This window comes from Scaptodrosophila lebanonensis, unplaced genomic scaffold (genome assembly GCF_003285725.1).
Source record: "Scaptodrosophila lebanonensis strain 11010-0011.00,11010-0021.00 unplaced genomic scaffold, SlebRS2 tig00001415-arrow-pilon, whole genome shotgun sequence".
Classification (NCBI taxonomy): Eukaryota; Metazoa; Arthropoda; class Insecta; order Diptera; family Drosophilidae; genus Scaptodrosophila; species Scaptodrosophila lebanonensis.
Window position 1 is genome coordinate 2,919,580 of NW_022060742.1, and position 27,782 is coordinate 2,947,361.

The following is a 27,782-nucleotide window of genomic DNA, read 5'->3' on the forward strand; positions in this document are numbered from 1 at the left end:
CAAATGTGTTTGTTCGTTTGTTGCAATTGTGAATTGAAGAATTGTAAATAATTTATTCCTTATCATAATATTTATTGCATATTATTGATGGCGAAATATGAACACAGAATGTAGTGCCAACAATTAGACATTCACATATGTATATAGTAAGTACCATATGTATTGAGAGAATTCAATTCAAGAGCTAGAAAATGCAAGTACATTTAAATGTTTGTTTGTTGGGATTAAAATTACAGCAAACATGAAACCCAATTAGGCTTTAAAATACGTTGCTTGTGTGTGTAAATATTTGTCGAATTACTTTGAAATATAGTTGTATTTGATTTTCGAATAACCGATTTCTCTTCGTGTATATACTTAGTATGTTATAATTGCAAATGTTGCTTAAGTGTAAACGATAAATATTTCATTTCACATCTTTTTGTTTGTTAAATTATTCATTATTTTTTTTTTTTTTTTTTTAACCAGTCTTGTGGAGCACACACACATGTACGAGTATGTATTATAATGCATTAACGATGCTGTCTATATACGAGTAAGTGTTCTCTGAAATATCCATGATACTGCACGATGGGTGGCGAGCAAGAAAAACTCTACACGCTCACAGGCTCTGGTTAGTATCTTGAGGGTTAATGCAGCACACGAGGAATTGGCGGCGGGAAGTGGGCGGCGTAGGCAACATGGATGCGGAACTCACCCATCTGGTGGCTGCTGCGACTGCGTCTGAGACTGCGGCTGCGGCTGCTGCTGCTGCTGCTGCTGACGTCGCCGGCGTGCCACGGCGCTGTTCTTGATAATGGCCTCGATTTCGCGCCCGCCCGAGCTTTCGCCCTCGGAGGCGGACGCACAGTTGCCCGCAGCTTCATCAGCGCCGGCGGCGGGCTGACGAGGCTGCCCAAGACTCGACAGATTGCGCACCAAGCTGACGGCATCGTCGTGTTTGGGCGCCTGGGGCGTGGCATTCTCCTTAGACACATTGCGCAGGATTTGTGCCAAGTTCCTTTGGGACGCGGTGGCGTTATCCGTTTCGTCTGCGCCTTGGGTGGCATCTGCGGTGGTGGCCGACTTCCGTAGATTCGAGACCGTTGCATGCGTGGAACGTTTCAGGCGATTCTTGAGCTCCGCATTGAGATCGATGGGCATGAGACCACGACCCATGCCCAGAGCTGTCTTCGACTTCAGTATGCCCTTAAGAGGCTCCGATTTGCCTGTACAAAAAAGTTGGAAGTACAATTAGGGATTGGCCGTGTCTATATACGATAAGCAGGAGGTAGTGTGGCAGAAGAAAAATTGAAATTAAATGATGAGAAAATTAAAGAAAAATGATATCAAGCAGCAATATTTACATGCAACATGCTTTCAAAAGTGTTTTTGAGAAGCGCAGAGAGAGGCAGCAGCGCTGCAGAAAATTAGAAAAGTTTACTTACTCAGATATATATATAAGACATGCTGTTATAAAGTCCTATAGCTCTTAAAGCGTTCCTTTGTATTCACTTGCCGGCTACTTACTTAGATGCTCGCATGTGTGAATATTTTCGACAAACCTATATACAAGTAAGCCTGAAGTCTACCAAAATATGCCATTGGCTTAGCTTATGCCTTTCAAGATCTAGAAGCTGAGAGCTGCAATCATTTTAGAGTTAAAGTTCTTCCAAAAGTTCTTCACTCAGCAGACTTCAAAGTATAAATCGGCGAAACATATTTATAATATATTTAAATAAATACACTTTCTTAAGAAGTGATCCAGAAAAGATTTTGCGAAACAAATGATACATATTCGAATGCCCATCGTCAACTAGAAACGAAGGGGTATTCTGGACACGCAGATAATTGCATTTGAGTAAATATTTATGAAATGGTATAAATATTAAAGGTATACCTGAAATTATGTTCGTCACAGAATAGTGCCCCATAAACAAAGGAAAAACTCACTTTTCACTTTCCCTAGCCCCATCTTTTCCAAAATCTTGAACAATCTTGCTGTTTTCTGGCACAGTCTAATATTTGAGGGGTGCCGAGAACGGCTAAATGTGTTCACAATGTACCTGAACTTGAGGTTTTTAATGAAAATAAATCTATAGTATGTTTGTAATCGAATTGTTACCCTATTATGAAATAATATATTGTTTGTTCCATAATATAATTCTAATATTTACGAAGTGTCGAGAGAGGCTGAAAAGTACCAAAACTTGAGATTTCAATAGTAAATAATATATTCGTAAAAGAATTGTTCTCTAAATTTAAAAAGAAAAAACATATAATTTTCTAAAATCTTGAACCACATTGCTGTTGGTTTTTTTTGGCACACCCTAATATTTGAGAAGTGCAGAGAGAGGCTTCCACAAAGCACTTCGTCGAGGAAAGTACACGAGTGTTTAGCACAAGTTATTTTATTGATTTATGTTTTTAACAATTTGCATGTATGTATATATATGTATGTATATTTAAATATTACAATAATTATAATAATAATAATAACTGTAATAATAATAATAATAATAATGCCGTTTAAGGTACAATTCGTTTACAACACACGCACACACATACGCATATGCATGTGCCTGTGCCTGTGTTGATAATAAAATAAAAGGCTTTGCAAAATGCATAATTAATTCGTTAACTTGAACTGGAAGTTTGCTGGCCTGCTTTAACCATGGAATACACGCGTTGTTCTTTAACATAAATATATGGTTTAAATGTTTGTTGTTGTTCTTTTTTTAAATTACAATGCTTGTTTACTTTCCAATCTAAATATTTTGAATTCATTTCGTTTTTAAGTTCGTTTCGTTTTGGCGACTAACTAAGGGGTCAGCTTAAAAGCGCTCTGTGCTAGCGAGAGAGAGAGAGAGAGGGAGCGCGAGCGAGGGAGATAGGGAATAGAGACGCATCTATCACAATGAGCACAACTCAGGGATGCACTAAACAAACAGCTGACGGGCTGACCTAAGAGCAAAGAGAGAAACTTTAAGAGAGCAGCAGAGAGGCGCCTCTCTCTTCATTTATAGTTTATTTTTAATGCTTTTTGTTGCCAAGCCGCACCAGAATTAGCCAATTATGTATATATTTTGAAGACGATGTCGAAAAATTTGTGAAATTTTGAAATTTGAGCCAAAATGTACAATTTTTCAAAGGGAAGACGATGGTTGTGGCGGCTGTGGCAAGCGTTCATTCCCTTGGCCATTCTAAGCAACAGTTTCTTGCAGTATTTCGCCAAAGAGTCGCTTGAAGTCCTGGCCAGCCGTATACAATTCCTTGGGCGTCACATCCAGCTGCCTGAACTCATGCCCCACCTTGTGCAGATCCTCCTGCGTGATCACAATATCCTCAAAGCAGGAGATGAGCGTTTTGCGCATCGTTGTTTTCGCGGCCGGCGAATGCGCCCGCTTGGCACTGGGCATCGATGTGGGACTGGACGGACAAGGACCCGCTGACAGTCCCGATATTTCCAGGGTCATGGTGCGTGTGCGCTTCAGCAGCTCTCGACGCTTCTGCACGAGATTGTTGGTCTCGCCGTTGGCGGGCAGACGCACATGAGCGTTGCGGGCCTCGGATGGCAGCGACTGTGGTTGTGGCGGTGCCGACTGGGTTTTGGCCAGCGGCACACAAGTGGTTGTCGTCTCGAAGGTCTCCTTCAGTCCAAAATATTTGGCAAATCGCTGATCCACAAACGAGTTGGGCCGCCTATTGTTGTTGTTGGTGTTGGCAGCACTTGTTAGGCTGCTGTTGCTGATCTCTGTGGTGTGTCGTCTTTGAATGGGCACTGATTTGGTTTGCTGCTGGCCACTGCCTCCACCTCCACCTCCACCTCCACTGCCACCTCCAACGCCATTCACCAAGCGCGTCAGCTTGCGGCGCATCTCCAGTACTCCACCGCCTCCGCCATTTGTGCTCTCCGGCGGCTGTTGTTGCTGATGCTGCTGCTGATTGGCCGCACAGTTCTCTTTGCCGGAGTCGGAGGCATTCGTGTCATCGCTGCTGTCGCTGGCACTGCTGTGCATCTTGGACGCACTGCTCACTCCATAGCTGTGCGGCGTCGACTTGTAGTCGAATTTGGGCGACTTGCTGCACAACTCAGTGGGCGTGGAGTGCTGCTGCTGCTGCTGATGATGATGCTGCTGCTGTTCGATGAACGGCGACTTGATTTTGCCAATTTTGCGCGAGCCCAGCGTCACCTGCAGATCCTCCAGCGTCTGGAGGCGCGCCGCACAGCTCTGATTGTTCACATTGTTGTTGCGATCGCTGAGGAATGTCTGCGGCAGCACCAGCTTGCCCACTGTGCGCAAACGAATGCGTCGTACGGTGGGCGCCCCGACTCCGTCCACAGCCGCCTTCTCTGGCGCTGCTGGCTGCCCAATGTCCATGTGGTTTCCTATGGGGGCTGTGGCTGAGCGCTTCAGCTCATGGTAGCCGCCGCCATTGCTGAGCGTTTGCATGGAGGCCGAAGGGGAGACGCACACGCCTGCCTCCGACTGGAGCGGCGTTGCCGTCTCCAGCGTGCTCTCCGACTGCTCGCACACCTCGTGCAGTATGGGCGAGCATTCCATGGGCATGGGCGTGGGCGTGACACTGGCACTGCTCGTCGTAGTGCTGCTCCGGGGAGTGGTGGGAATGGCGCCGCCGATGCCATTGCACGAGTTGTGCGAATTATACGAGTTGACGCTGCTGCAGCGCTCGATGGAGGAGTAGGGCGGACTGCGCGTGTAGCTGCTCGTGCGGCTGCGCAGGCGGCCGGCGCTGCTCCCGGACCCTCCGCCGCCGCCGCCGCCCTCGCACAGGCTGCTGAAGAAGGCCAGACGATCGGCCAGCGAGAGCGATGAGGGTTCTGCAAAGTATGTTGGAATGTTAAATCAAAGGACGAGCATCTCCTCCACAAAACACCACAAACTCACGCATCCTTTTTTTTGCTCTTTATTGTTCTTCAAATACACGACTACACTCTTTGCACTTTATACTCTTCTTTTATCGTTGTTGCTATTGTTGTTGTTGTTGTTGTTGCAAGTACCGATAACTTGGTGGCACTTATAGAATTTGTTTTTGTTGCATCATTCGTGTTTTCTTCACGCTCAAAAATTATATTTTACATTATTATCATTGTTATTATTGTTGAGATTATTGTTGTTGCCACCATTGTTGCTTGTGTATTGCGGCGAGATAGGCTTTTCCTCTAATTTCGTTGCACACTCACACCAATACGTTTTCCCATTTACAGCAGAGAAATCGCTAAACAGTAAAGCCGCTTATTATAGATATTTTATCCTCAGCTAGTTAGTAAAATGCTTCAGTTTTAAATTTTTAATTAATCATCAAAGTCTCGTTTGCAAACTCGGCCCAATAATATTATTCTAATTGAAAATGTATTAAGACTTGAAATTTCTCCCATTATTTGAATCTGTGAATTGATTTTCGAGACGAAAACTTTGAGTTACTTCGGAGCTACTTAGCGAATCTTAATCGACAGCGCTATTTTAGATTTCCCATCATATACTCGACTGTATATCTTTCGATCTCTGCCAGTCCCCATTACCCTGTCACTTTTAGTATAAATCTATAGCCAACTTTATTACTTCTATATTTAACATGTAATTCTAGTCTTATTTTCAAGCCACCATAATACAATGATCTTTTTCTGTTTGTTTTGCTCTTTTAATCTTATCTCTCATTGACTCTATTATTGTAATGTTTTGTACACTTGTACCCTTTTGTTCTTAAAAGTGTTTTTATGTAAGAATTGATTTCACAAGAACCTTAGATTAACAAGCTCTCAGGATTTATTGCAACTTGAGTGCTCGTTTTGAAACTAGTTTGATCCAGAAAGGGGCCCTGCATAGTTCTATATTTATTATATGACTATAACTTGACCTATTACATTATCATTTCAATGGAAGAAGAAAAGAGAAAATGTTAGCAGTTATGAAGAAGTTTTAAAAATGTTACAAGAAACTCCAACATATCTAAGATCTATCTAAAAAGTGTATATTTAAAACTATCGAAAGAATTAAAATGCATTTTTATAATAAAATAATCTATAAACTGAGTTGCAGTTACAGAATTTTCAGATTTTTTCTTTGGAACCTTCCAAGACTCTATCGAAAAATTAATTCTTTTAGAATTGAGATAAAAATAAAAAATACAAGTATATTCTCAAAGTCTACTGCAATTTCAATCTTTAATCTTAAAAAGGGCGACAGCACCGCTATAATACTTCGATTTCCCGTCATGACTTCAATATTCTGGATACACAATTATGTTCTAGAATCTCAAGCGAAAACAATGCTTTGGAAAATTAATTCAAAAATAAATTTGTTGCACTATTTAAAAAACAAAACTTTAGAAAATTTCCGGTCTATTTTATCAACTGATTTTCTAACGTCTTGCAACACTTAAATGGTTATCTAGAATATTTCGCTCCACTTCTCATTTAATTGACGACTGTGCACGCTTTCGTAGATTTTCCTAAACGGTTTACACTGTTTTCCAATTTCTCAGCTCCAATCGATCCGTGCACGCGGCCACCCATCGACAAACTGGCCGTCTAATTGTCAACTGGCGGCTACTTGGCCTGCCCGTGGGTCGTCGTCGTCGTCTCTGGGACCGTTCTATTGTTACGACTTTGCGCACAATTGTTCAGCCGCGGTCGACGTCGTCGCTTTCTTTGCCAAAGAAAGTTGACGATGCGCTTATAAACCAATTTGCCCTTTTGTTGCTCGCCGATTCTCAATAGGCAGCTCGTCACACGCTTCTCCTCGAGTGACTGCCTGCTTTTCATTTTCATGCGAGCTTTCGATTTTCTTTCCCCACAATGGTCGAGTCGTCGGGGGTCGGATCGGTCTGTCTGTCCACAGCTCGCTGTGGCCAGTGCGGTCAGTTGGGCAGTCAATTGATATGAACTTTTGTATCGAGACTTTCAGAACTAAGTAGTGGACGCTTGGAGGCAAGAGGAAGACCACTGAGCGATAAGCTTATACAAGTATTGTTCGTATATGAGTCGGCAGTCGTTTTAAAAGATGACTATTAAATCATCTGAAAATAATTATACAGTTTATTATTTACGAGCATATGATGAGCCGCCCATACATCATTGACTTTCTCACTTCTATTGTGGCGTTGGAAAGTTACGCGAAATGGAATAATAACCAAATGAAGAGTTCTGCTAAACGGTCTCTGTTTTTTTTGTAATGTTAATATTTTGTCAACTGCAAAAAGCGGAGAAGAATCTTGGTTGTTACCGAAATCTGTTCTTCTTTATTTTTTTTCAGGCTAACAATTCTACATCTCCTCACTTGATGCCCAAGTCTGAGCTCCCTACATGAAAAATACTTCCTTAACATTAACCCCACTTCCGCCCTCACCAACCCTGATAAATAGAACTTTTTACTCTTTTGAAAGAATCTAATATATATCATATAAAACTATTCTATATTAAAGCCTGTTATTGTTATCCAGTATTATGCCTTATTAAACTAATTTTAGCTGTACTTAGATATGTAACTTGGCTTAAGGCCTCGGAGCTATAGTTTTCTTACTGTTTGTATGTTTATTTAACATCGCATAGGAGCATCTAATAAATAAATAAATAATTAAAAGTAGAGAACACGTCTCTCCTATATAATCAAACAACATAGATACCTGTTTTCTTTTAGAAAAGTAAAACTAAACTAGACAATATTAAAAACATTTCAAAAGGCAGTTAAAACATACCTACTTGTAAATGTTTGTTTATTAAAAAATGTATTAATGGTTTAAAGCCCTCTCCCTATTTTTCTCAAATCGATAGCTTTTAAAGTTTCTCCAAACTCATGAAAAATGTTGTAAAATTAATAACTGTGTCGAACTTCTGGACTAAAGTTCATGAACATCTTAACAGCTTTTCTTCAACAGTTTTAAAAGCTGCTTCTATCATCTGAATTATAATTGTCATTATAACTCATTACTAGTTCACAGACTAGAAGGAATTGGATCACTACTGGCACTATATGTATACATTTTTTCTTAACCTCGTATGAGTTTTATATTCCTCTCGAATACCAATTAGCCGTCGTTAACTGTTGTGTTCCCACTATCAGTAACTTAAGTTATTCTTAAAACCTTTTGGTTTATAGAATGAATATTTTGTTACTTGTCGATCCACTAAGTTACTCTTGGAATCTTGGAAGTATGTATACTTTTGATTTGTTAAATACATTTTTTATTACTTATCAGTCCACTCAGTTACTCTTCTCATCTTGGACGTATATAAGATTGTGTTCAGATTTATTAGAGCCCCGCGTTTTTGCAGTTAATTTTCTTTAAACCTTACTATATAGTCATAAAAAACACATTTTATTCACTCTCGATATGATTGTTTGAAATTATTAGCTTCGCAGTGGCACCCCTTTTAATTGGCTTCGTCGCCTCATTGCCAATGCAATTGTGAGCTACGGCCACGGCGCGATGACGCGATGACGTTTCTGGCCAACAACAACAACAACATGCTAATTGGCAACGCCACAGGGCTATTATTATCGTCGCTAGCAATGCACTCTCCTTATCTCTCTAACCAGCTTTTTATGGCACTCTCACCTGCATTTCTGCCAATCGCGCCCAGAACCCAACGAAAAGAGGCCATAAAAACACGCCCCCGCACTGCCAACGCCACGGGCTGCACAGACCGCGGACCATAAACATGGTCGTAATTGATAATAACAAGATATTGAACATGGAGAGTAGTATGTCAGCAAAGTAAACTTGAACGAAATTGAAAATCAAACGCCAAACTCAGAGGGAAACATACAGAGGAAAACATGCGCTTGTTAATGGTTTTTAAAACTCAATATGGGGGGAAAAATGAAAAAAATGGCATTAAATTATGAACGCCTAATTAAATCGACTAAGAGGACTGAATGAAAATGCAAATATGGCGTTAAATCAACTAACGCGGTAAAAAAAATATACAACATACTTAAATGTATAGTATGCTTCAATATAAATTACATAAAACACTTGTAAAAAGAAATTGTTGTTAGTTTTTTCGGAGCAGGCAACATGCAGCAACAACAACATATAGTTAATAGAATTCATTCAATAATTACAAAAAAAAAAAAATTAATACAGTTAATGAAAACACTGTTGAGCAAGTTAAAAAACCCTAGAATGTTGCAAAGCACTTTTCGAACTTAATGAACATCGATAATTCGTTAACCTAATTAGGCTTGATTATTTGTAAGTGAAAAGTGGAAAAGTGAAATTATAACACATCGATGATTTAAAATTTAAATCAATATGAAATAGTTTCGTGGATATATTCTAAATTGGAGACTAAAATTGAATCAAACTATAATTTATGGCTCTTCATTGAGATTCTAAGACTAACAACTTCATTTCTTGTTTTACGATATGTTGTACATATGAATGAAAAAAAGAATTTTTTCCTGTCATTAATATTGCCAAAAGTCTTCAAGTCTTCAAGTCGCAACTGATCTAAGCATTCTTATAAAAAGTATATAATCTATTGTAGAATTGAACTATTAAAAGAACAGTTCGTATTCTATTTTCACATTTCTCTTCTAATCTCTTTTGGTCTCTTAAAAGGTTCCGATAAAAATACAGTATGCTATCACAAATTACTGAACAAATACTTTATAATCTTAACCTGGAAGTAATGTCGCAGAATCGGATTCAGTTCCGTAATTAGCATTTTCCAGTAATTTGCGAATCAGCATTGAAACATAATCTGTGTACTCATAAGAAATCAACTGCTGGCCAGTGTTTATAGAAATATGTATGTATGTGTGTGTATGAATTTTTGTGGCTTCTGTCTGCACATTTTGATGGAAAGGCGGCGCATTGCGCAATTGAACGTGTCTGCATTTTCATTGGATTTTCCTTCGCGCGATTGTTCGTTTATTGGTTAATTGAACGTGGCTTTAATTTTGATTTATTACATGATTTTTGATTTTTCAATTATTTCGCAATCGTGGCAAGTTTTTCTATGCCAATGCAAAAATGTATGTATGTATGTACTATGCACGCGTATGTCGGTTTAATTATTCAATTAGTCTTGTTGTGGTTAGCAGCAAAATGATGAGCAACGGCAATAAATAATTAGATAAATGTGTATAAATTATTTAAAAACACGCACGCACAACAACAACAGCAACAATAACGAGTATAAAATAACAACAAAGATTCATATGTATTTATTTATATGTATATGTATGTATGTATGTTTGCATTCCAAGTGTAAGTCGTGCATTTGTAGAGCGCGCAACATAAAAACAAAAGAACAAAATAAAATGCAAAAAAATTAATGACCAGCAACAGCGCAAGAGAGAGGGAAAGAGAGTGTGCCATGCAAAATGTTGAGCTCTCATTTAAGCTCTTGCGCTGTAAGCTTAGCAGAATTATTTTTCTGTTCTGCACATTATGGTCACACTTACCGAACTCTTCGTCAGCATCCCGTGTTGTGTTCGGTGTGCGCAGCTCTACATCGTGCGTGGAAACGGAGGCGGAGGGCGTGGACTTTGCTGTTAACGGTGGTGGCGAATGACGTGGGGTTGCTGTGGATTGTAAAAAAAATATGGAATAACATTTATAAATGTTTTTTTTTATTGTTTTACAATTAGAGCTTTACATACGACCATGTGGACCAAACGGAAAATTTATGCGAAGCTGGTCAACTGCCTTCATTTTGAGAGCTCAACCCTTAAGTTTTTTTTTGGTTTCTATTTTTTAAGTATGTATAGGTTTAATATTCTTTTCTTTTTGACGTAAGTGAACTAGTTGACTGGATGACATAATTACAAGAGCTGATAACAGATAGCTAATAGGGGTTTGATAAGATTTGACATGAAGTGTAGTTTATGGCAACAACCATAATCTTTGCCATAATGCTCAATGAGCTGCTTGCCCAACTCAACGATGACGGCAATCGGCCAAGTGCCGAATGTGGCCAAATGAGTGAGCCAAATGACACACATTTTACAGCTTATTAACTCGGGCAACAACTGTGGCTATGTACACAATATACCACCACACACATACACTCACACACACACACACACATGTACCTATAACGATCACAATAACTTCAACAACAATTGCCAAAGCCCGCAAAAAGTGTCGTCCAGAGCAGTTTTGAGCTGGCCAGGCCCGTTCATCGCCGACAGCAGAGGCTGTCATCAAAGCTCGATAAACTCTGGAGGGTTACAGTAGCGGTCATACGTAAGTGGACTAATAAGTGATTGCTTTAAATGGGCAACATCTTTATGTTTTCACTTGACCGCGAATCAGTTTTAGTTACTTACTTAATTAAATAGAGTATAACCTTGTGAAATGTAAGATGATGAGTTAAAAACATCTGTCATTTATGCGTCAGATTCTTTTTTAAAGTTAGGTATAACTGCTATATTTTATTATAATGGAGCTCTCTAAATCGTCAGATATTTATGCGTCAGATTCTTCTTTTAAATTAAGTATAACGCCTTTATATTTTAAATACTTAAATGTTTAGCTTTATAATTGAATTTACCCTTAAGAACTTGAGTTATTCCTGCATGAAATTCTTTCAAATTTACAAGCAGTATACATATTGTGCTTTTTATAGCGTCAATTATTTATGAGACAGATTTAAGCAGTAGAAATCAGATCTGTTGCTTACTTTTTATCGTTGCTCTTTCTAAAATATTTAACAATTTCGCTTTCAACTTCAGACTGAAAGATTTTGCGAATCGCTTTTTTATGTCACTCGATAGGCATTTCTTTGTTCAATAATTAGTTAGGCAATTGTACCAATCAGAGCGTAACATATTCGGGTTTCAAAACCTAACTAGACATGAGAGCAATTACCACTGAATTTCATAAGTTGTAAGTAATGTCTTTCACACGTTAAAAAATGCAAGCGATGTCCAGATTTAATTTTCCGCTACTGTATAAATTTCTAACTACCGAACGACTGATGTTTCAGACTTCTGTTGTTGTTGCTTCTGCTACGAGTATTATTCTTAACGCATCGCTGCCATTGGCAGAAGCCAGCGAACCATCGCGAGCTGGCGTGGCCGTAGGGCGCGTTTGGGTCGTCGGACGGACCCCATTTGGCCCACGGAGAAACAGCCAGCGGTCTCACAGTTTATGGTTTCATGGTAATTTGTACGCAATTTATACGCGCATGTGTGTGCGTGTGTGTGTGTGTGTGTGTGAGTGTGTACAATGCTTAGGTGAGAGGTAAAGCAAAGAGTCGTTGAGAGGCAGAAGAATATGGGCCTGGGGGCAACTTTTACTCACATTGACGGTTGACTGCTGTGCTCGATGGCGACTGCTCCAGTCCGGCAGACTCGCGGCGATTGCGGGTCTGCTCCTGCAATTGCTGGAACATGTTGGCGCGTGCGCGAACGCTGTTGCTGCGTCCCACGCCGACGCCACTCGATTGCGTGGTCGAGGCATCGTCGCCCAGCGACTGATGCGCCGAGTCCTCCTCCAGACCAGACATTTGGAAGATCAGTCCACTGTCGTTGCCCACGGAGAGCGTCAATTGTTCGCTGAGACTCTGGGCACTATCGTTTATAGATTGTTGGCGCTGCGGCGGTTGCGGCAGATGCGGAATCGATGACGTGCTCTGCGCCAAGCTGACGACGCGCGGCGACTGCAGCGGCTGCGTGGAGCTGCGCGAAAGCTTGAAGGCGCCAAAGCCGGCGCCGGTGCACGAGTGAGTGGATGAGGAGAGCAACAGTGGTGGCGGGACGCTGCTCAGTGGCTGGCCGGTAATGGGCGATATCAGTGGCTGTTGTTGTTGCTGCTGTTGCTGTTGCAGTTGTGAGGCGCGTATGTCCAACGGTTTGGTCGGCTTGAAGGCCGACGTGGCCGAGATGTCGAAGGGCGTGAAGTTGGCTTTGAAGCTGTTTAGTTTGATGGGCGGAAGGTTGGCATAAATTGAAATTAATTGCACATTGCTTGGTTTAAGCTTAAGCTACAATTTGGGAAACTCTCTCTCTCTCTCTCCCTCTCTCTCTTCTAACTCCCCATTTTCGTCTTTCTGGACAATGCGTAATTTGTTTCGAGTTAGTTTAGTTTCAGTGTCTAATTATGGGTAATTTTTTCAGCTAATTACCAGATATACTATATAAACTTTTTGTTTATAACCAACGGGTCTGGTGAAATTTTAAAGTTTGCAGACTGCAATTAAATTGGTGACTGGGCTTGAGGGGACACGGCAAAGTAAAGTGGTTGGCTGAGAACAAAAACACCAAACGACCGGCGTGCTTCTTAAGTGTTTCAGAGAAAACAATATGTATATGTATTTCTGTTTTGCTCAAACATTGAGAGCAAAGAACTGTTTATAAAAATATTAGTAAAGACTTAGCTAATTGGATTCAGAGTGGCCAAAAGCCAGTGGCCGAAGCCAAATGCGCATGTCTCGCTGCTCGCTGCTTGCTGCTCACTGTGAAGATTGTAAAGAGCGCGTATATATGTTTATATTTGGATTGTGCAAAAAAAAAAAAGCCAGACGAAAACCTTATATACAAAAAAAACAATGATTATAGCCAACAGAAGTGGCAATTTATGGGACAGAACTAAATGCGCTCTTCTACAGCAGCGGTCATAGGAATAGAAACCACAAAACTTTTGCTCTCTCTTACTCTCTTGTATATTAAATAATTCACATGTGACTTTTAAATTCTTTTAGTACAATCTACAAACCATTAACGATAACATATAATTTATCACAATAGATATTAGAAATCATCAGCAAGGAATGCGAAAATAAATTAAACAATTTATTTAGCTTCGATTTGAAATGGAAGTGCAATATCAACATAAGTCATAAAGTAAATAATCATAGAATTAATTAGAATTAGTGTGGAACTACTAATGAACTAGGAAAATGAAAGTTTTCAGATATTATTAATTTGTTTCCGTTTCCTTTTTCGATCACATTTTTCAAAATTGATTTGACTTAATCGACAGCCATCAGACAGGAAAATAATTTGCCTTACAAGTCCATCAAAAACCAATGAGCATTATATACTTCAGTGTAATTTTGTACTCCAACAAAGTACATTCCGATTTAGTTTTGAAATTTGTATGCAAATTGTTTGCACGTGTGACCCATGCTTTAGTTTTCTCCAAATATTAGCGGTACAAAAAGTAAATAGTAAGTAAAAGTGAAAATTCGAGTTTTTCACCCAACTCTTTCAAACATGGAATTTAGAAACTGGTCTGATAAAACTGTTCTTAAAAAGTTATAGCTATGTATGCAAGGTTTAGGGTCGATAATTTTATGATCATTTCTGAACTGTTGTTTCTGTTTATATAATCCGAAGTGTATTGTTGGGCATATATGTACAAGTATGTGCACACTCGTATGTTAAACCTATGTCCGTCTACGAGTTCTGTCCAAAATCAGCCTATATTGTCAAATCTTATATATTTTGGCAAATCTCTTTTTAGCTAAGACGCAAACCAACGCATTGTGCAGAATTGTGCTCTCTTCCAGATTTGCACAAATTTTATTTTTTATTATTTAACGACGCGTTATTTATGAACACAATCTATTTCACACACTCATAAAAGGCCATGGATTTATTTTTAAATACTTATGTATTTTTTTCTTTTATATTCAAACAAACTGCGGGCTCGAAAAATAAAACTTTTCATTCCAATTCATTGCACATTTCCATGTATTTATTTTTAGAGCATTACGAAATGCAAGTGTGTGTCTACCACATTATAGTATAATTGAAGAAAATGCTATGGAAAATGATTTTTACACTCTACCTTTGAGGCAGGACGGACGGGCACACGCGACCGGGAATGGCTAAATGACAGACGACGAGCCACGCGTTTTACTTTCCTTCTCTACCTTTCGCTCTGATAAGCAACGGTTTTGATATCAATTTATCAATTGTCGATTTCTGTATTTATTATTTATTCTTTTATAGCGTAGATAATGACGAGAACAACGACGACGGACGGCACTTGACACCACTGGCCACCACTTGTGTGGGCCTTTCAAATTTTCCCGACAAATCGAAAACTTGAAAACTCGAAAGCAAAAAGCTAAACCCAAAGCATGGACGACTCTGGCAGCGGCTGCTGGTCTGTCTGCGTACGTGAAAATTGAAAAAGCGATCGCGAGCAACTGAGCGCAAAAATTTTACAAACAAACTGCCAAAGCACGCCGCGTCGGACCGCTACGTCGCGACGCGTCGGCCACGATCGGAATCGGACGTAACTTTGGGTCGGCGTCGGCGCTAGCGTCGGCGCTAGCGTCGGCGTCGCAGTCGAAGTCGAAGTCACAGTCTCCGTCTCAGTCAGTCGCCGCGCAGCAGCAAATTTAAATTATTTTCAACGCTGTTTTCTTTTTATTGCAGCGCCTGTTTGTTTGTTTGTTGTTATTGTTACGTGCGCGGGTATTTATTTTAGTACACATTTTCTTGGTCTGTTTTTCCACAATTTCGAAATTACTTGACTCTGGTCGTTAAATGTGCTCGTCGCTCTTCCCCTAACAACCAAAGAGCGCAGCTAAGCTAAGCTGAGCGAATTCTCTTCTTCGAGAGCGACAATTCTCAAATTGCATTTTTTATGACATACAGGGTAAATGTTTTATGTAGTACTACTACCCGTACCAGCTTTTTATTTCACTTTTTCATTTCTGTGGCTATGTTTACACCTGCGGCTTGAATTAGTGGACCCTTGATATACATACGAGTATGTATAATTTCTTCTATAGGGGCTATGAGGCAAAGCGATGAGCGACAATTTGTGAATCATGCAGGGAATATAATTTTATTTTCGAGAGAATTAAGTACATACGAGTAGTTATTATTTAGTTTAACAACTTGTGCTGGAATGCACAATGTGTTTTCACATTTTTCGAGAGCACCCTTCACAGTTCCGTTATCGGAGTTTATGTACAACTATTCACCCCTTATAGTTCACCTATCAGAGATTATGTATCAAAGTTCATCTATCGGAGTTAATCTTTCAGAGTTCATCTATCACTGATCACCCATTTGAGTTCATCTACCTTTATTCACCCATCACTGTTCACCCATTAGTATTGTTTCATCAGAGTTTGTCCATCACTGTTCACCAATCAGTATTCATCTATCACTGTTCACCGATCACAGCTCACCCTTCACAGTACACCCATCAGAGTTCATCTATCAGAGTTCATCTATTAAAGTTCATGTATCGGAGTTCATCTATCAGAGTTCATCTATCACTGTTCACCCATTTGTGTTCATCTATCACTATTCACCCATCACTGTTCACCAATCAGTATTCATCTATCAGATTCATCTTTCACTGTTCACCGGTTACAGATCACCCCTCACACTACACCCACCAGAGTTCATCTATCAGAGTTCATCTATTAAAGTATCTTTATTCACCCATCACTGTGCACCCATTTGTGTTGTTCTATCAGAGTTGTCCATCACTGTTCACCAATCAGTATTCATCTATCAGATTCATCTTTAACTGTTCACCGATTCCAGCTCACTCCTCACAGTGCACCCATCAGAGTTCATCTGTTGGAGTTCACTCGTTCGATCATAAATGTTGTCCTTTCACAGATCGTGTATCATTCGCCTAGAGATTACCAAATTCTTCCTCTTCACTCAAGGTGAACCTTGACTGGAGTCCAGTTAATGGAAATGTAACTGACTCACTACCCTAGTTATAAATCCAGTACACTGCCCTGTAATCATAAGTTGCGTAGCCAACGACTATCTTATCAAGAGTGTTGCTTTCTGCATTATCATAAGCCTGCCAGTACTAGGTGTACTTCAAATATATTGTACTCATACATAGTTGTAGATATAGATCTGTAACCAGCTAGTACACATGTTGGTAGCTGGCAGCTCTTGCGTCCCATCCATTAACTGTCCACTACTAATAGCTATTCGAGCATGAAATGAACTACAAGTACTCTTACAACTAATGGTGTTCGCTTTTTATGGCTAAACATTTGCATTTATACCGTTTTTTGATGTACGCCTCAAACATTTTTTCACTTTGGCGGTGTTCGAACAACATGGACACAAATAATCGTTGGAGAGCGGCAAGCAACAACGCATTCCGCAAATGCGCGCAAAAAATGTATCTCTATCTCTAAATGCGTTCGAGTACGCGAACTAACTGAATGCAGTGGCGACATGGGAAGCCATGGGAAGCATAAATTACAAGGCACAAAGCGGCGACAAAGGCAACAAAAATATTGCCGTGAATATGGTTTGCTGAATGCAAAATGTGGGAGAAGTGCAAAAAAACCAACAACAACAAAAAAAGTAAGCCTGGTGACGATTTAGCGCCGTAAACGCCTTTGTTTTTCTACAGAATTTGGTGCGCAAAGGGTGTGGCTAAAGAGCAAAAAGTAAAGTAAAATAAACAAGACCGAAAACAAGCACATAAAAATGTGACATAAAAACACAGTTAAATGAGGAATACAGTGCTGTCTGATGTCGTCTAGTTGTGGTGGGTTCTGTTCTCCAAAGTTCTGGAAACTAGGTTTACGAGCGTGGCCGTGACAGAGTTGGCAACAAGGTGGGGCGGTAAGACAAATAGAATATTATTTTGTTTCCCACTAATTGCTGGCAATACAAGTAGAGAGAAATGTACGACTCCTTATTAAAATGCTAAATAGTAGGTAGGTGCGATTTCGAGAGATAGCAAGATAAGGTATTGATTGGGGACGGCACTTGTGTGTTCTACCTGAGCATCTTTTATCATCAGTTTATCATCTTGAAGGAAGTTTTGGGTTTATACTTATAAATTAAAAGGCATTTCTTATGGTAAGAAAAAACCGATTTTTTCGTAACCTAATTACTGATAATTAAGTTTCCATGTCTAAACATGGATCCTAATTTGGAGAAATTATTTATTTATTAAATTTAGTTGAAATATCATAGTCAGATCTATAATGATAGAGAGGAACGGACCCACTAAGATCCCAATTTTATTACATTTTTTATATTATAAAGTTAGTCGAAAAGTTATATTTTGATCTAAAGAAAAGTCTATATGATAGAGGGGAAAAGACTCATTAGTCCGATTAGATAAAACTTATTCCATCAAAATAGTTTCTTGACAAACTCTTGCATGTTCCGGTAGCGTCAATTACTGATTTAATCAGAGTTCATGTTTTGTGTATTTTCGTTTTTAGAACACCTCATAATCCTTTTGGACTTCCTGGCAACGTATATTATGCCATAAGTTTAGCGTTAATACTATTATTATATTGATTACAAAATATGCCCTAAATAATTTAAAGAGTTCTTCTTGGATACACTTGCTTTTTATTGAACAGCGCCAACCTTTTTTGCGCCCTCACCACAGCTCCGCCCATCGACCTTCCCCATTACTAACTTTTTGTACACCTTTACCCTCAATAGTCAGTCAGGTAATTAGGTAAGCAATAAGCCGATTATATGGCGGCGAAACAAGAAGTGAAAAGTGAAATACATACTATACTTGCGATATGATACTGCCAATTGGGAACGTCATTGGCGATTTGTGCCGAAGGTTTTTGTGGGTTTGTTGGGTTGGGGGCATAAACACGTAGTTAGGCACATATATGTATGTATATATGTACCCGCCTATTGATTGCTTTCGAACTAAATGGAAAGTTCAATCACGGTTATGAAGGGCTTTCCAGCTGCTGATTCATTTTGGCCAACTCGCAATCGCGCATGTAGAGACTCATTTTGAGTGAAAAAACAAAAGCATATATACACACTATATATACATATGTATAGGACCCGCGGCCGACAACGATCGCCCAAATCTGTGCATTGTTTTTACACGGTGAAAACAACAACAACATCAAAAACAAATTGTTACTGGCGGCAGTTGAAGCTGAAAGTTTGCACAATGCGCGCAGCGAGGCGGGCCTGTAGAGATTTTCGTGAAATTAACAGATTTTTGTGGAGTTGGGGCGCAGAACGGAGCAGGGCGGCTTGGCGAGGAAAGAGCAGCGAACTGCGACGGTGGCGACGGCTGTGACGATGCTGATGAAGTGACCCTGAACTGCACTGGACGGGATGGGACGGTCGCTTGAACAATGTGAACAAATCACACAACTATGTACAACTGTAATTCCATATTATTAGAAAATGGCGTGCGACATGCGTGGTCCCAACCTAGCAAAGGGGCAGGGAAAGGGGGAGTACATGAAGGGAGGTTAAAGGGGTGGGGGGCTGCGTGCTCTGATAAAATATTGTAGACAAAACCAAAAATAGCCACAAACATATTTTCGATGCTGGATTTAGATGCGTCGATAACCAGTCCACCCAGATACATACAAGTATTATTATTATTTATGGAGGAAAAATTGGACTATAAACTAGATATAGATTACCTCTCAATGAAGCCTGATTATTTATTACCCCGATTGTATAGCCTACCCAATAAAACTGTTAATAATTATGAAAATTGAAAGATAAACTGTTTCCAGCTCTTCGAGTCGCATCAGATCAGGGATTAAATCGCATTGCCAGCATTGACATTTTTCTGTTGGGACTAAAATAGTTAAAGAACTGGTTTCTTAAGTACCTTATTGAATCGCATATCATGTTCAAACCAGGTATTAAATTGCATTGTCAGAATTGAGATTGGGATTATGTAACTTATTGCATCGCATATCACGTTAAATCAGGGGTTAAATCGCATTGAGATTTTTCTATTATTTTAGTTGTAGAATAGTCGGCTCCTAGCTTAAGTCTAAATTTAATTACATTTTGATTCTGCACCGTTAAGTTCCCTCCCAACTAGTTTCTTAACTTATAGTATAAAACCATTGACCAAAGCCCAGATAGGCAGAGAGAAAGAGAGAGAGAGAGAGAGAGGGAGGGTGGGGCTAAGAGGCCTTCTAGTATAATTTATTTCGAGAGCTTCATCGGCTTACTGTACTTACAAGTTCTTCTCCTCACTAGTCACCGGCTGCGTCTTGTAGCGCTCACGATAGAGGTCCCGTCTGAGGACGCTCGGCTTCAGCAGCTTAGGCGTTCCCTGGTCTGCTGCAGTCTCTGCTCCGTGCTGCAACGGCGATTCCCAACTAGTGTTGATGCTGGCCGCCCGCGCTGGTGGCGTAGTTAGCTTTTCCATATTCTTAATACGCTCAGCCACGGACAGACTGCTGGTGGGAGCGGGAACAACATTTGTAGATGAGCTGGGCGACGCAGCGGATGCAACTGCCTGGGACGAGGAAATGGCATTGAGCGCTGCCGCTAGATCCGGCACTGGCGGCACATCATGACGTTCCAAGGATCGCGTGCGTCTTTTCAGCAATCCAGGGGAATTGGCGCCCGACTCGTGGCCCAAGGAGCGACGTTTGGAAGGTGAATCCGTTTTAAGTATGGGTCGGACTCCTGATGGTTCGCCATTGCATTCGCCACCCTCGTTGGGCAGGCCACTCAGATCGAACTCTTCGCGACTGCTCTTGCGGGATGTCTTCAGAATGGGTCGAATTTCCTGCTCATCGGCATCACTAAAGGATTTCTTCTTTAGTATGGGCTTCGGTGGTCGAGCCGCCTCTTCGCTGGATGTGCTCTCTTGTTTCAAAATCGGCCGTATTTCATATTCTTCATTATTCGGAGTTACGTACGAGTCGTCCAGAGCATGATGTTCTCCTTCGTTTGCCGCGCGCCCCAGCTCGGCAGCAGCCAAAGTAACAGCCTGGGATATCGAGACGTGCTTGGATACATGTGCGCCCCCATCTGAAGGAGTAGAGAGCGAATCCTTCTTCTTCAGTATGCTATGAGGCTGACATTCGTTGGCCGAGGGACAGCCATCGCTCTTGCTGCTGTCGTAGCTGCTCTGTTTTAGTATACCATGTTGTTGTTGTTGTTGTTGATGCAGATGCGCTTGGGCTAGGCCGGAATTGCTGCCCAGGGCCTCCTCCAACGAATTTCGTCGCGCAGACTTAATTAGAATGCTCCGCTCGTCCGGCGAGTGCGAGCGCGAATAATAACGTGACTCGTCCAGACTGGAACGCTTCTTCAATATGCCCTGACGCTTATGTTTGGTGGGCGTATCCACCACATTAGCTGAGAAGGTCACTGGTGAGGCGTTGCTGGAAGCGGAGCTGCACTCCCCGAAGGCATGTTCCTTCTTCTTCAGAATGGACACAATCTGATTGGGCGCTGGGGGAGAGCTCTGTGAGTTACTGTTTGCCAACAGCTGAGCTTCATCCGTGCTCTTGCGACGCAATATGGGCGACATCTTCAATATGGGCATTGCTTCGTAACCGCCAGCATCACGATCTTCACGAGCATCGTGCGTCTTCACGACCTCATCACCGCCCGCTGCATTGGCCTGTTCAGCAATCTTCATGATCTCGGCAAGATCGCTTTTGGTACGTTCGTTGACCTTATGATTGACATCCTCAGTGCGCTGTTTGCGCAATGCACCCCCCAATGGCAAAGTATCGCTGCGGCGACTCACGCGTGATGTGCCAATCAAGGATTTGGGCGGTGGCAGCACAGCTGTCAGCGTGCGTACAGGAACCTCGGGATGCAGCAAAGGGGGCACATTTATGGCTTTGCTATTATTGCTGCTGTTTGCTGCCGATGACTTCGAGCTGCGACTCGGCTCGGACTTGGAGTTGGCCGTGGACTCGCTGCATGAGGATTTTTGCGGGGACTGTAGAAGTTCACGCAGCACAGCATCTTCGCCTGGGATCAATGCACGAGCCATGCCCAGTTCACGACGTCGACGGCGGCGTGTGGCCAACGCATCGTCTGCGGAGAAGAAGAGGAACATTAGAATGTGGAGTAATTAAAGGTTACACAAGCAGTCGACATGGATGTGACACGTGCATAACAACATGGAGGGCGGGCAGTTGGGACGTGGCTTGGCTTGCAACTGAACATATTTTACACAGGTTGTTCGCATGCGGATGCTTAGGAAGCGTGTGAATTGTTGCTGCTGATCTAGCAGCACGAATGTGTGCAGATGTATGTGTTTGATTCGTGTTTTGAAACTGCTTTCCCGCATATTGATGCGTGAACTCCGGCAGCTCAGCAGAGACTGAACCAACCACACAGGGTTTAACAAAATCAGCAGCAGTTAATAGCGCGTACAAATCTGACCAAATTTGGCTGTAATCGATCACATGAGTTGAGGCGTCGCCGATGCGGCACGTCAATGGGTCAGGGCTATACTTATTCCAAGTGTCCAAAACTGCCGCCTCTTGCCATACTGCACATCGCATCGTTGCTCAACATTTTGTCGTGGACGCGCCCACTTACCACCATCCTGTGTAGCTTCCTCGTTTTGGGAACGATTTAAATTCGATTTACGTTTCGCCGATTTGTCGCGGTCTCCAAGGCGACGGGGTGAGCAATCGGGCTGCAAAAGATTTCGTGATATATTATTAGTAAAGCTCTCTTCAATGCTGAACAGTAGAAATAGCTTAGGTTTGACTGAGTTCTGCATTTATGGCAATGTTACGAATAGAAACACATTCGTAAATATTTTCAACATTTGCCAACAGAAATTCTCTGTCAAATGTTTATACCCTGTACCTAAACGGTAACAAGTATACTAGTTTAGTGCGAAAGCATGTAACACATAGAAGGAAGACTCTCCAAAGTATAATAAGACGAGTCGATATGTCGTCCGTCGCAAATATCTCAGAAAGTATAAGAGTTACGATAAGTAAATTTGGGATCGAGATTCTCATATGTCCGAGAAAGTACGAGTTTGCGTCTTTTCCCCCCTTTTTTTCTCTTTTTTTTTTGGGAGTGGGTGCAGGGTATCTAAGAGTTTGGCCCATTTGACTCTAGCATTCTATTCTTGTTAGGCTGGGAATTATTATTATTTGATATTGAAACTTTCAATCTAAAACTTATACAAGTATAAGGCAGCAGAACGTTCGATTTGTACATATCATATACCTATGTAAGTTTTATATTTTAAGAATACGGGGCTTAGAAAGTCTCGATAAATCGAAAATAATTACTTGCTATAAATCTATCTGTAATTATATTTTCTGTTGATTTCTGTTGGACCTACGAAGCACATATCTACGGAATTCCACATTTCGGCACCACAGGTAGAATTCGAATACTTTTAAAGAATGGTGGCTATGGTGTTAGTGCTCGATATATATTGTACATAGATTTAACAAGATATTATGTTTCAGAAAATATTGGGGATGATATTTATAAATGAGAACCCTCTTTTGCAAAATGTGCCTTAAGCTCCTAGAGAGGCAGAAAAAGAAAGATCTTTCCCCAACTTTTGTGAATTCTCCTTAAACATTTCCATTCTGGCTGGCAGCTGACTTACCGTTCGTTGCTTCTGCTGCTTCTGAACCGGACTCAGTTGCAGGGTTGTCAGGTTGTCTCGGTGCTGCTGCTGCTGCTGCGACTGCTTCCCATTGGTCTCTCGATCCGTGCACATTGTGGAGCTGCGCGGCCGCATGCGCAGCGTACACTCAGCCGTAGTTTTCTGCGGACTCGGTGGACTGCCTCCCATGAAATGAAGTTCGCTGAGATTCTGTTTCATGGAGATGGTAGCTGTGGGCACAAGTCGGCGGCTCACCGGTGACGTCTCCGCCGGCTGCGAAGCAGAACGTACAGGCAGGCGACTGCTGCTGTTGCTGCTGCAGGGGATGGCGGCACTAGGCTCGGATAGGGAACCGCTGGGCGATTTCGGCGAAAGCTCGCAGGAACTGAGACGACGTGCCGTTGGGGTCGTGGGCTGACGCGGCGAGGAGGGAGAGCTGTAGCGTGGATGGCGCTGATGCAATTCCTCTTCCTTTTTCTTGTCTGTGCGGTTGATTGGTTGGTTGGTTGGTTGGTTGGGGTGTGAACGGGTGTGAGAGGCGTGCGGGAAGAGAAGAGAGCGTAAAATGTACAGTTAGTTGGGTGAGTGCTGGGCTTTAATCACGGATCTCATGGAATTTGCAACATTCAAGGATTAATTTCGAAAGCGAAAGCCTTTACCAATAGCACTACTAATGACTAATGAGTGGGTGATAATGATAGCTGCTAGTCGTTTCTAGCTGTTGTTGTTGTTGTTGTTGTATTTGTACAACGAGAAAGGCACTCACCAAGCGCAGCGGCGCGCAAGCGACTCGTCTTATTAGTGCGAACGGCCGGAGAGGTGCTGGCGCCTAAAAGCGGACTATGCTGATTCGAAGATGAAGACGAAGGAGCTGTCGAGGCTGAAGCCGAAGCCGAAGCCGAAGCTGAGGCTGGGGAGGATGAGCTGTTAATTCGCAATGGCGACAATGGATTCTTTCGACGCTTCGTGGGCGAGGGCGCCAAAGTTGCGGCTGCTGCTGTTGCCGAAGTTGTAGTTGTTGCTGTTGCTGCTGCTGCTGCTGCTGTTGTGGCTTTCAGCACAATTAACGGCGCATTGTTGGCATTAGCGAGAGGCGGCATGGGCGTGGCGTTAGCGTGGGCGTTGGCGTATGTGGAGTGAGTGTTGTTGTTGCTGCTGCTGCTGCTGCTGCTGTTGTGATTGTTGTTGCAATTGCAATTAACGTTGCATTTGGCGTTGGCGGCAACAATGGCAGCTTTACCTCTGACGTCAGCTATATACATATATATATATATATATATGTATATATAGATGTGTGTGTGAGAGCGGGCGAGAGTGTGGTTTTTTGGGTAAATGTTTTGATTTTCATTGGCATGAGTATGTATTTTTTTATATTTCACACAAAAGCCAAATATGTTATACTTGTATGTACAACTACATATAGTTTGTATGTTTGTGCATGTGTGCGTGCCGTGGTATTGAAAATAAAAGCGATGCAAAGCCGGTTAGGGGCGATTGCATAAGACAGTTATAGAGAAGCTGTGTTATTGATTCAAATTGCAGATACCACTTTGTTTGTATTTAATGCGGAACTCAAAACAATTGAGAAGGGAATATTATATTACATACATATATCGTTGCTTTTCTATATAGTAGAAAGTGTAATACAAATTTGATCGCAAAGATAATATTTTCCATTACAAAGCACTATTATCAGAGTAATATTTTAATTGGGGAAATGTGTATAGATAATGGCGCACTACACCGTCGCTTTTGTATAGAAATTATGCCTAAAATTTTTCCGTAACTTTAGGAAGGAAGAGTGTAGAGTCAAGAAAAATGTTACAAGTGTTTTCCTAGAAGTGCAATTGCTTTAAAAAAATATACTAGATTTAAACTACATTTAAACTAAATTTTTTTATTCACAATAAGTAAGGTGATGATGATTTCACTTGGTGGCAACCCTAGTTCAGGGAAGAACACAAGAATAAGAATAAGTCAAGTAGTCGTGAAACAAACTGCAGTTGAAAAAGTTTTCAAGTTTTCACTCCATTGCCATCCGATCGCCTTAGAGCACCAGTAGCAAGATATATAAAAAAATAGTATATACTACTTTAAAGAATATCAAATAAGAGTATTTAAGTTAGAATACAGATTACAACATGTGAACAGAATTGATTGACTGTACTGTATTTTACAGCTACAAGAGAAAGACCGGTTTCATAATAAATCTATTCAGCATCTTAGTTTTCAAATGGAAACGAGGTTAAGAAATTAATGCCGACTAAGTTCAAGGTAATAATGTACAATTGAGGTCTAGTAAGTTATTTGAAAAATTAACAATTTAATACATAATCTAAAAGCAGCACTTTTCAATTCTGTTGGACCATAGAATGGATGACCTTCAGGCTTTAATTAAAATAGAACCACACTGTTTCTTTAGAATTTAGAACAGAATGAAATAATGCGTTTTTGATAAAGGAAACTGCTTTGCAAGCGCTGAGCAAATTTACATATGTATGATAATAAACAGTATAACATTGATTAAAGTATTTTATACTATGCAAGTATTTAGTGGTTGCCTTTTGAATTACTGCTGTCTACAAATATGACCCAGAGCGGGTGTTTCTTTAGAGACAAATTATTTTATTTTCCATTCCTTTTGCTTCATTGCTTGGAAGTGATTCTTCAAATTTTTAAAATATCCGAAATAATTTAACAAGGGAAAAATGTCCGGCAAAATTTTGTGGAATGGAATTTTTGCAGCCGAAACATTAAGAATATTGCAGAAGACTTTCGATAAACAGGCTATGAATGCATACACTGTTGGAAAAGGGTCGAAAAAGCGTTGAAGACTGATGGTTTTCAAAAACCGACGATTAACAATTATTTCTATTTTAAGAGATTTTTTGTTTTGTTAAAGTAAAAGTCAAATCTCGCTTGGATCCAAAAACACTGCACCATTTCGTTAAAAACAAGACGCATATCGTTTCACAACTATTGAAAAGACCGCTCCAGGGACATCGTTTTAATACAATTAAAGAGATTAAAGACGAATTGTAAAAAGTACCGAAGGAAATAATTATTCGGACTGCTTCAACGATTGAAAAAGCGTTGAGGGAATTCGAAGGGAATTAATTTGAATGATTGTTTTAAAAAAGATAATAAATATTTCGTAAAATGTAACCACATTCTGGTTGTTGAAAATCCAAAACAAAAACAGATTCCCAACCAAGAATATTTCGAATAAAACTCAAGCAACACAATATAAATTGCGAAATTAATAGCTGCTGTGCCACTTCCCTATCTTTCGGATTATGTAATTCTTTTCAAGAGCCATTTTACACAATTCATGCAAAAAACAAAAACAAACAAAAACAGAAAAAGATTAAGCGAATCATCTTTAACACATCATCCACACGCCCGGGTGCAGTTCATTGCCTTCCATAGAGCCAAAGATCACTGAACGCGTTGCCCCTTTTTGTAGCTTGTTGTTTTTTTTTTAAATATTTTTTTTTAGACTGCCGAACATTGCCCTAGACGCGCAGCATGAAGCTTCAACTCTTGAAGCGTTTAAAAAAATTAAATTAATTCCGCATAAAAAGCCCAAACAATGAACAGCAACTGAATAAGATTGCCAAATTGGCAAATATTGAAATCAATCCGAAGAGACGTCTCAGCAGAAAGATAAACAAACAATTGGCATGCAAAATTGTAGTCAACGCAGATCGATCTTCATCATCATCCCCATCGTCATTATCATCATCCACATCATTAAGCTCATCAACATTATTATCAGTAGCCGTTAGATACCGCTGGGCTTTTAATTTGTATGTGAGTGACATTTTCGATGTCGCCATGGTTGGCTGGGTGGCTTGAAGCGGAGAAGCGAGGTACAGGGGGGGGGAGGGGGGGGGGGCTTTACTCACAACATATTTCCATGCAAATGTGTTGATAAAGCGTTGCCGTAAATGTTGATGATGGTCAACTTTCTCAAGCCTTTGCGTGTGCACTCGTAACGGTGCTTGTCAAAAATTTATGAAACTCTTTTTTTCTCAACAGCGCTGGTAGGAGACAACTGGAGAAAAACTGGAGAAGTTAAATAAACAGAAACGCAAGACTGACTATCAATGAATGGAGCGAAATAAAATGTCTTCTTTGAATGATAAAATTGGGACCAACAACAACAACAGCCACAACACGGCAATGTGTTGGGCTCGGCTCTACGAGTATTAGCAATTTTATGGCATCTCTCATTTTTGTGATTTGCCTAAGTTTGCCAAGCGTTTCAAGTTTTATTTTAGTTGCCCGGAGGGCTCCACAGCCAACAACAACAGCAACAACAACAAGTCTAGCGGTTTGTTTTGTCAAATCTATTGATTTTTTACGAGTATTTCTTTTTTATTGCCTCTCATGACAGGCAGCACAAATTATAAAAATAAAAAAGTCAAACTCTCAAGACTCGAGACGTCCAAACATTTAAAAAATTGAATTCAGATTTTTCCTTTATAACGACTTTTTTTTTTGTTTTTTTTTGC

The 27,782-nt window shown here is 40.8% G+C and overlaps 1 protein-coding gene across 10 annotated transcripts in view; it reads right to left on the reverse strand.

The window, feature by feature from the left end:
* Positions 1–2,421: 2,421 nt before the first annotated feature.
* Positions 2,422–27,782, reverse strand: part of LOC115632871 (pneumococcal serine-rich repeat protein-like) — a 154,581-nt gene continuing 129,220 nt past the window's right edge. For 6 of the 10 annotated variants that reach the window (XM_030530143.1, XM_030530139.1, XM_030530136.1 and 3 more), the window contains 7 exons: positions 24,032–24,517; positions 23,266–23,747; positions 22,224–22,323; positions 19,889–21,713; positions 12,259–12,869; positions 10,416–10,535; positions 2,422–4,822 (listed from right to left, as the gene is read on the reverse strand). In XM_030530143.1, coding sequence (XP_030386003.1) covers positions 3,183–4,822; positions 10,416–10,535; positions 12,259–12,869; positions 19,889–21,713; positions 22,224–22,323; positions 23,266–23,747; positions 24,032–24,517 — 5,264 coding nt within the window. In that variant the 3' untranslated portion in view covers positions 2,422–3,182. Of the gene's footprint in view, positions 4,823–10,415; positions 10,536–10,609; positions 10,731–12,258; positions 12,870–19,888; positions 21,714–22,223; positions 22,324–23,265; positions 23,748–24,031; positions 24,518–27,782 lie in introns of those variants that run through there. The other 4 variants (XM_030530138.1, XM_030530140.1, XM_030530144.1 and 1 more) reach the window with 4 other exon arrangements.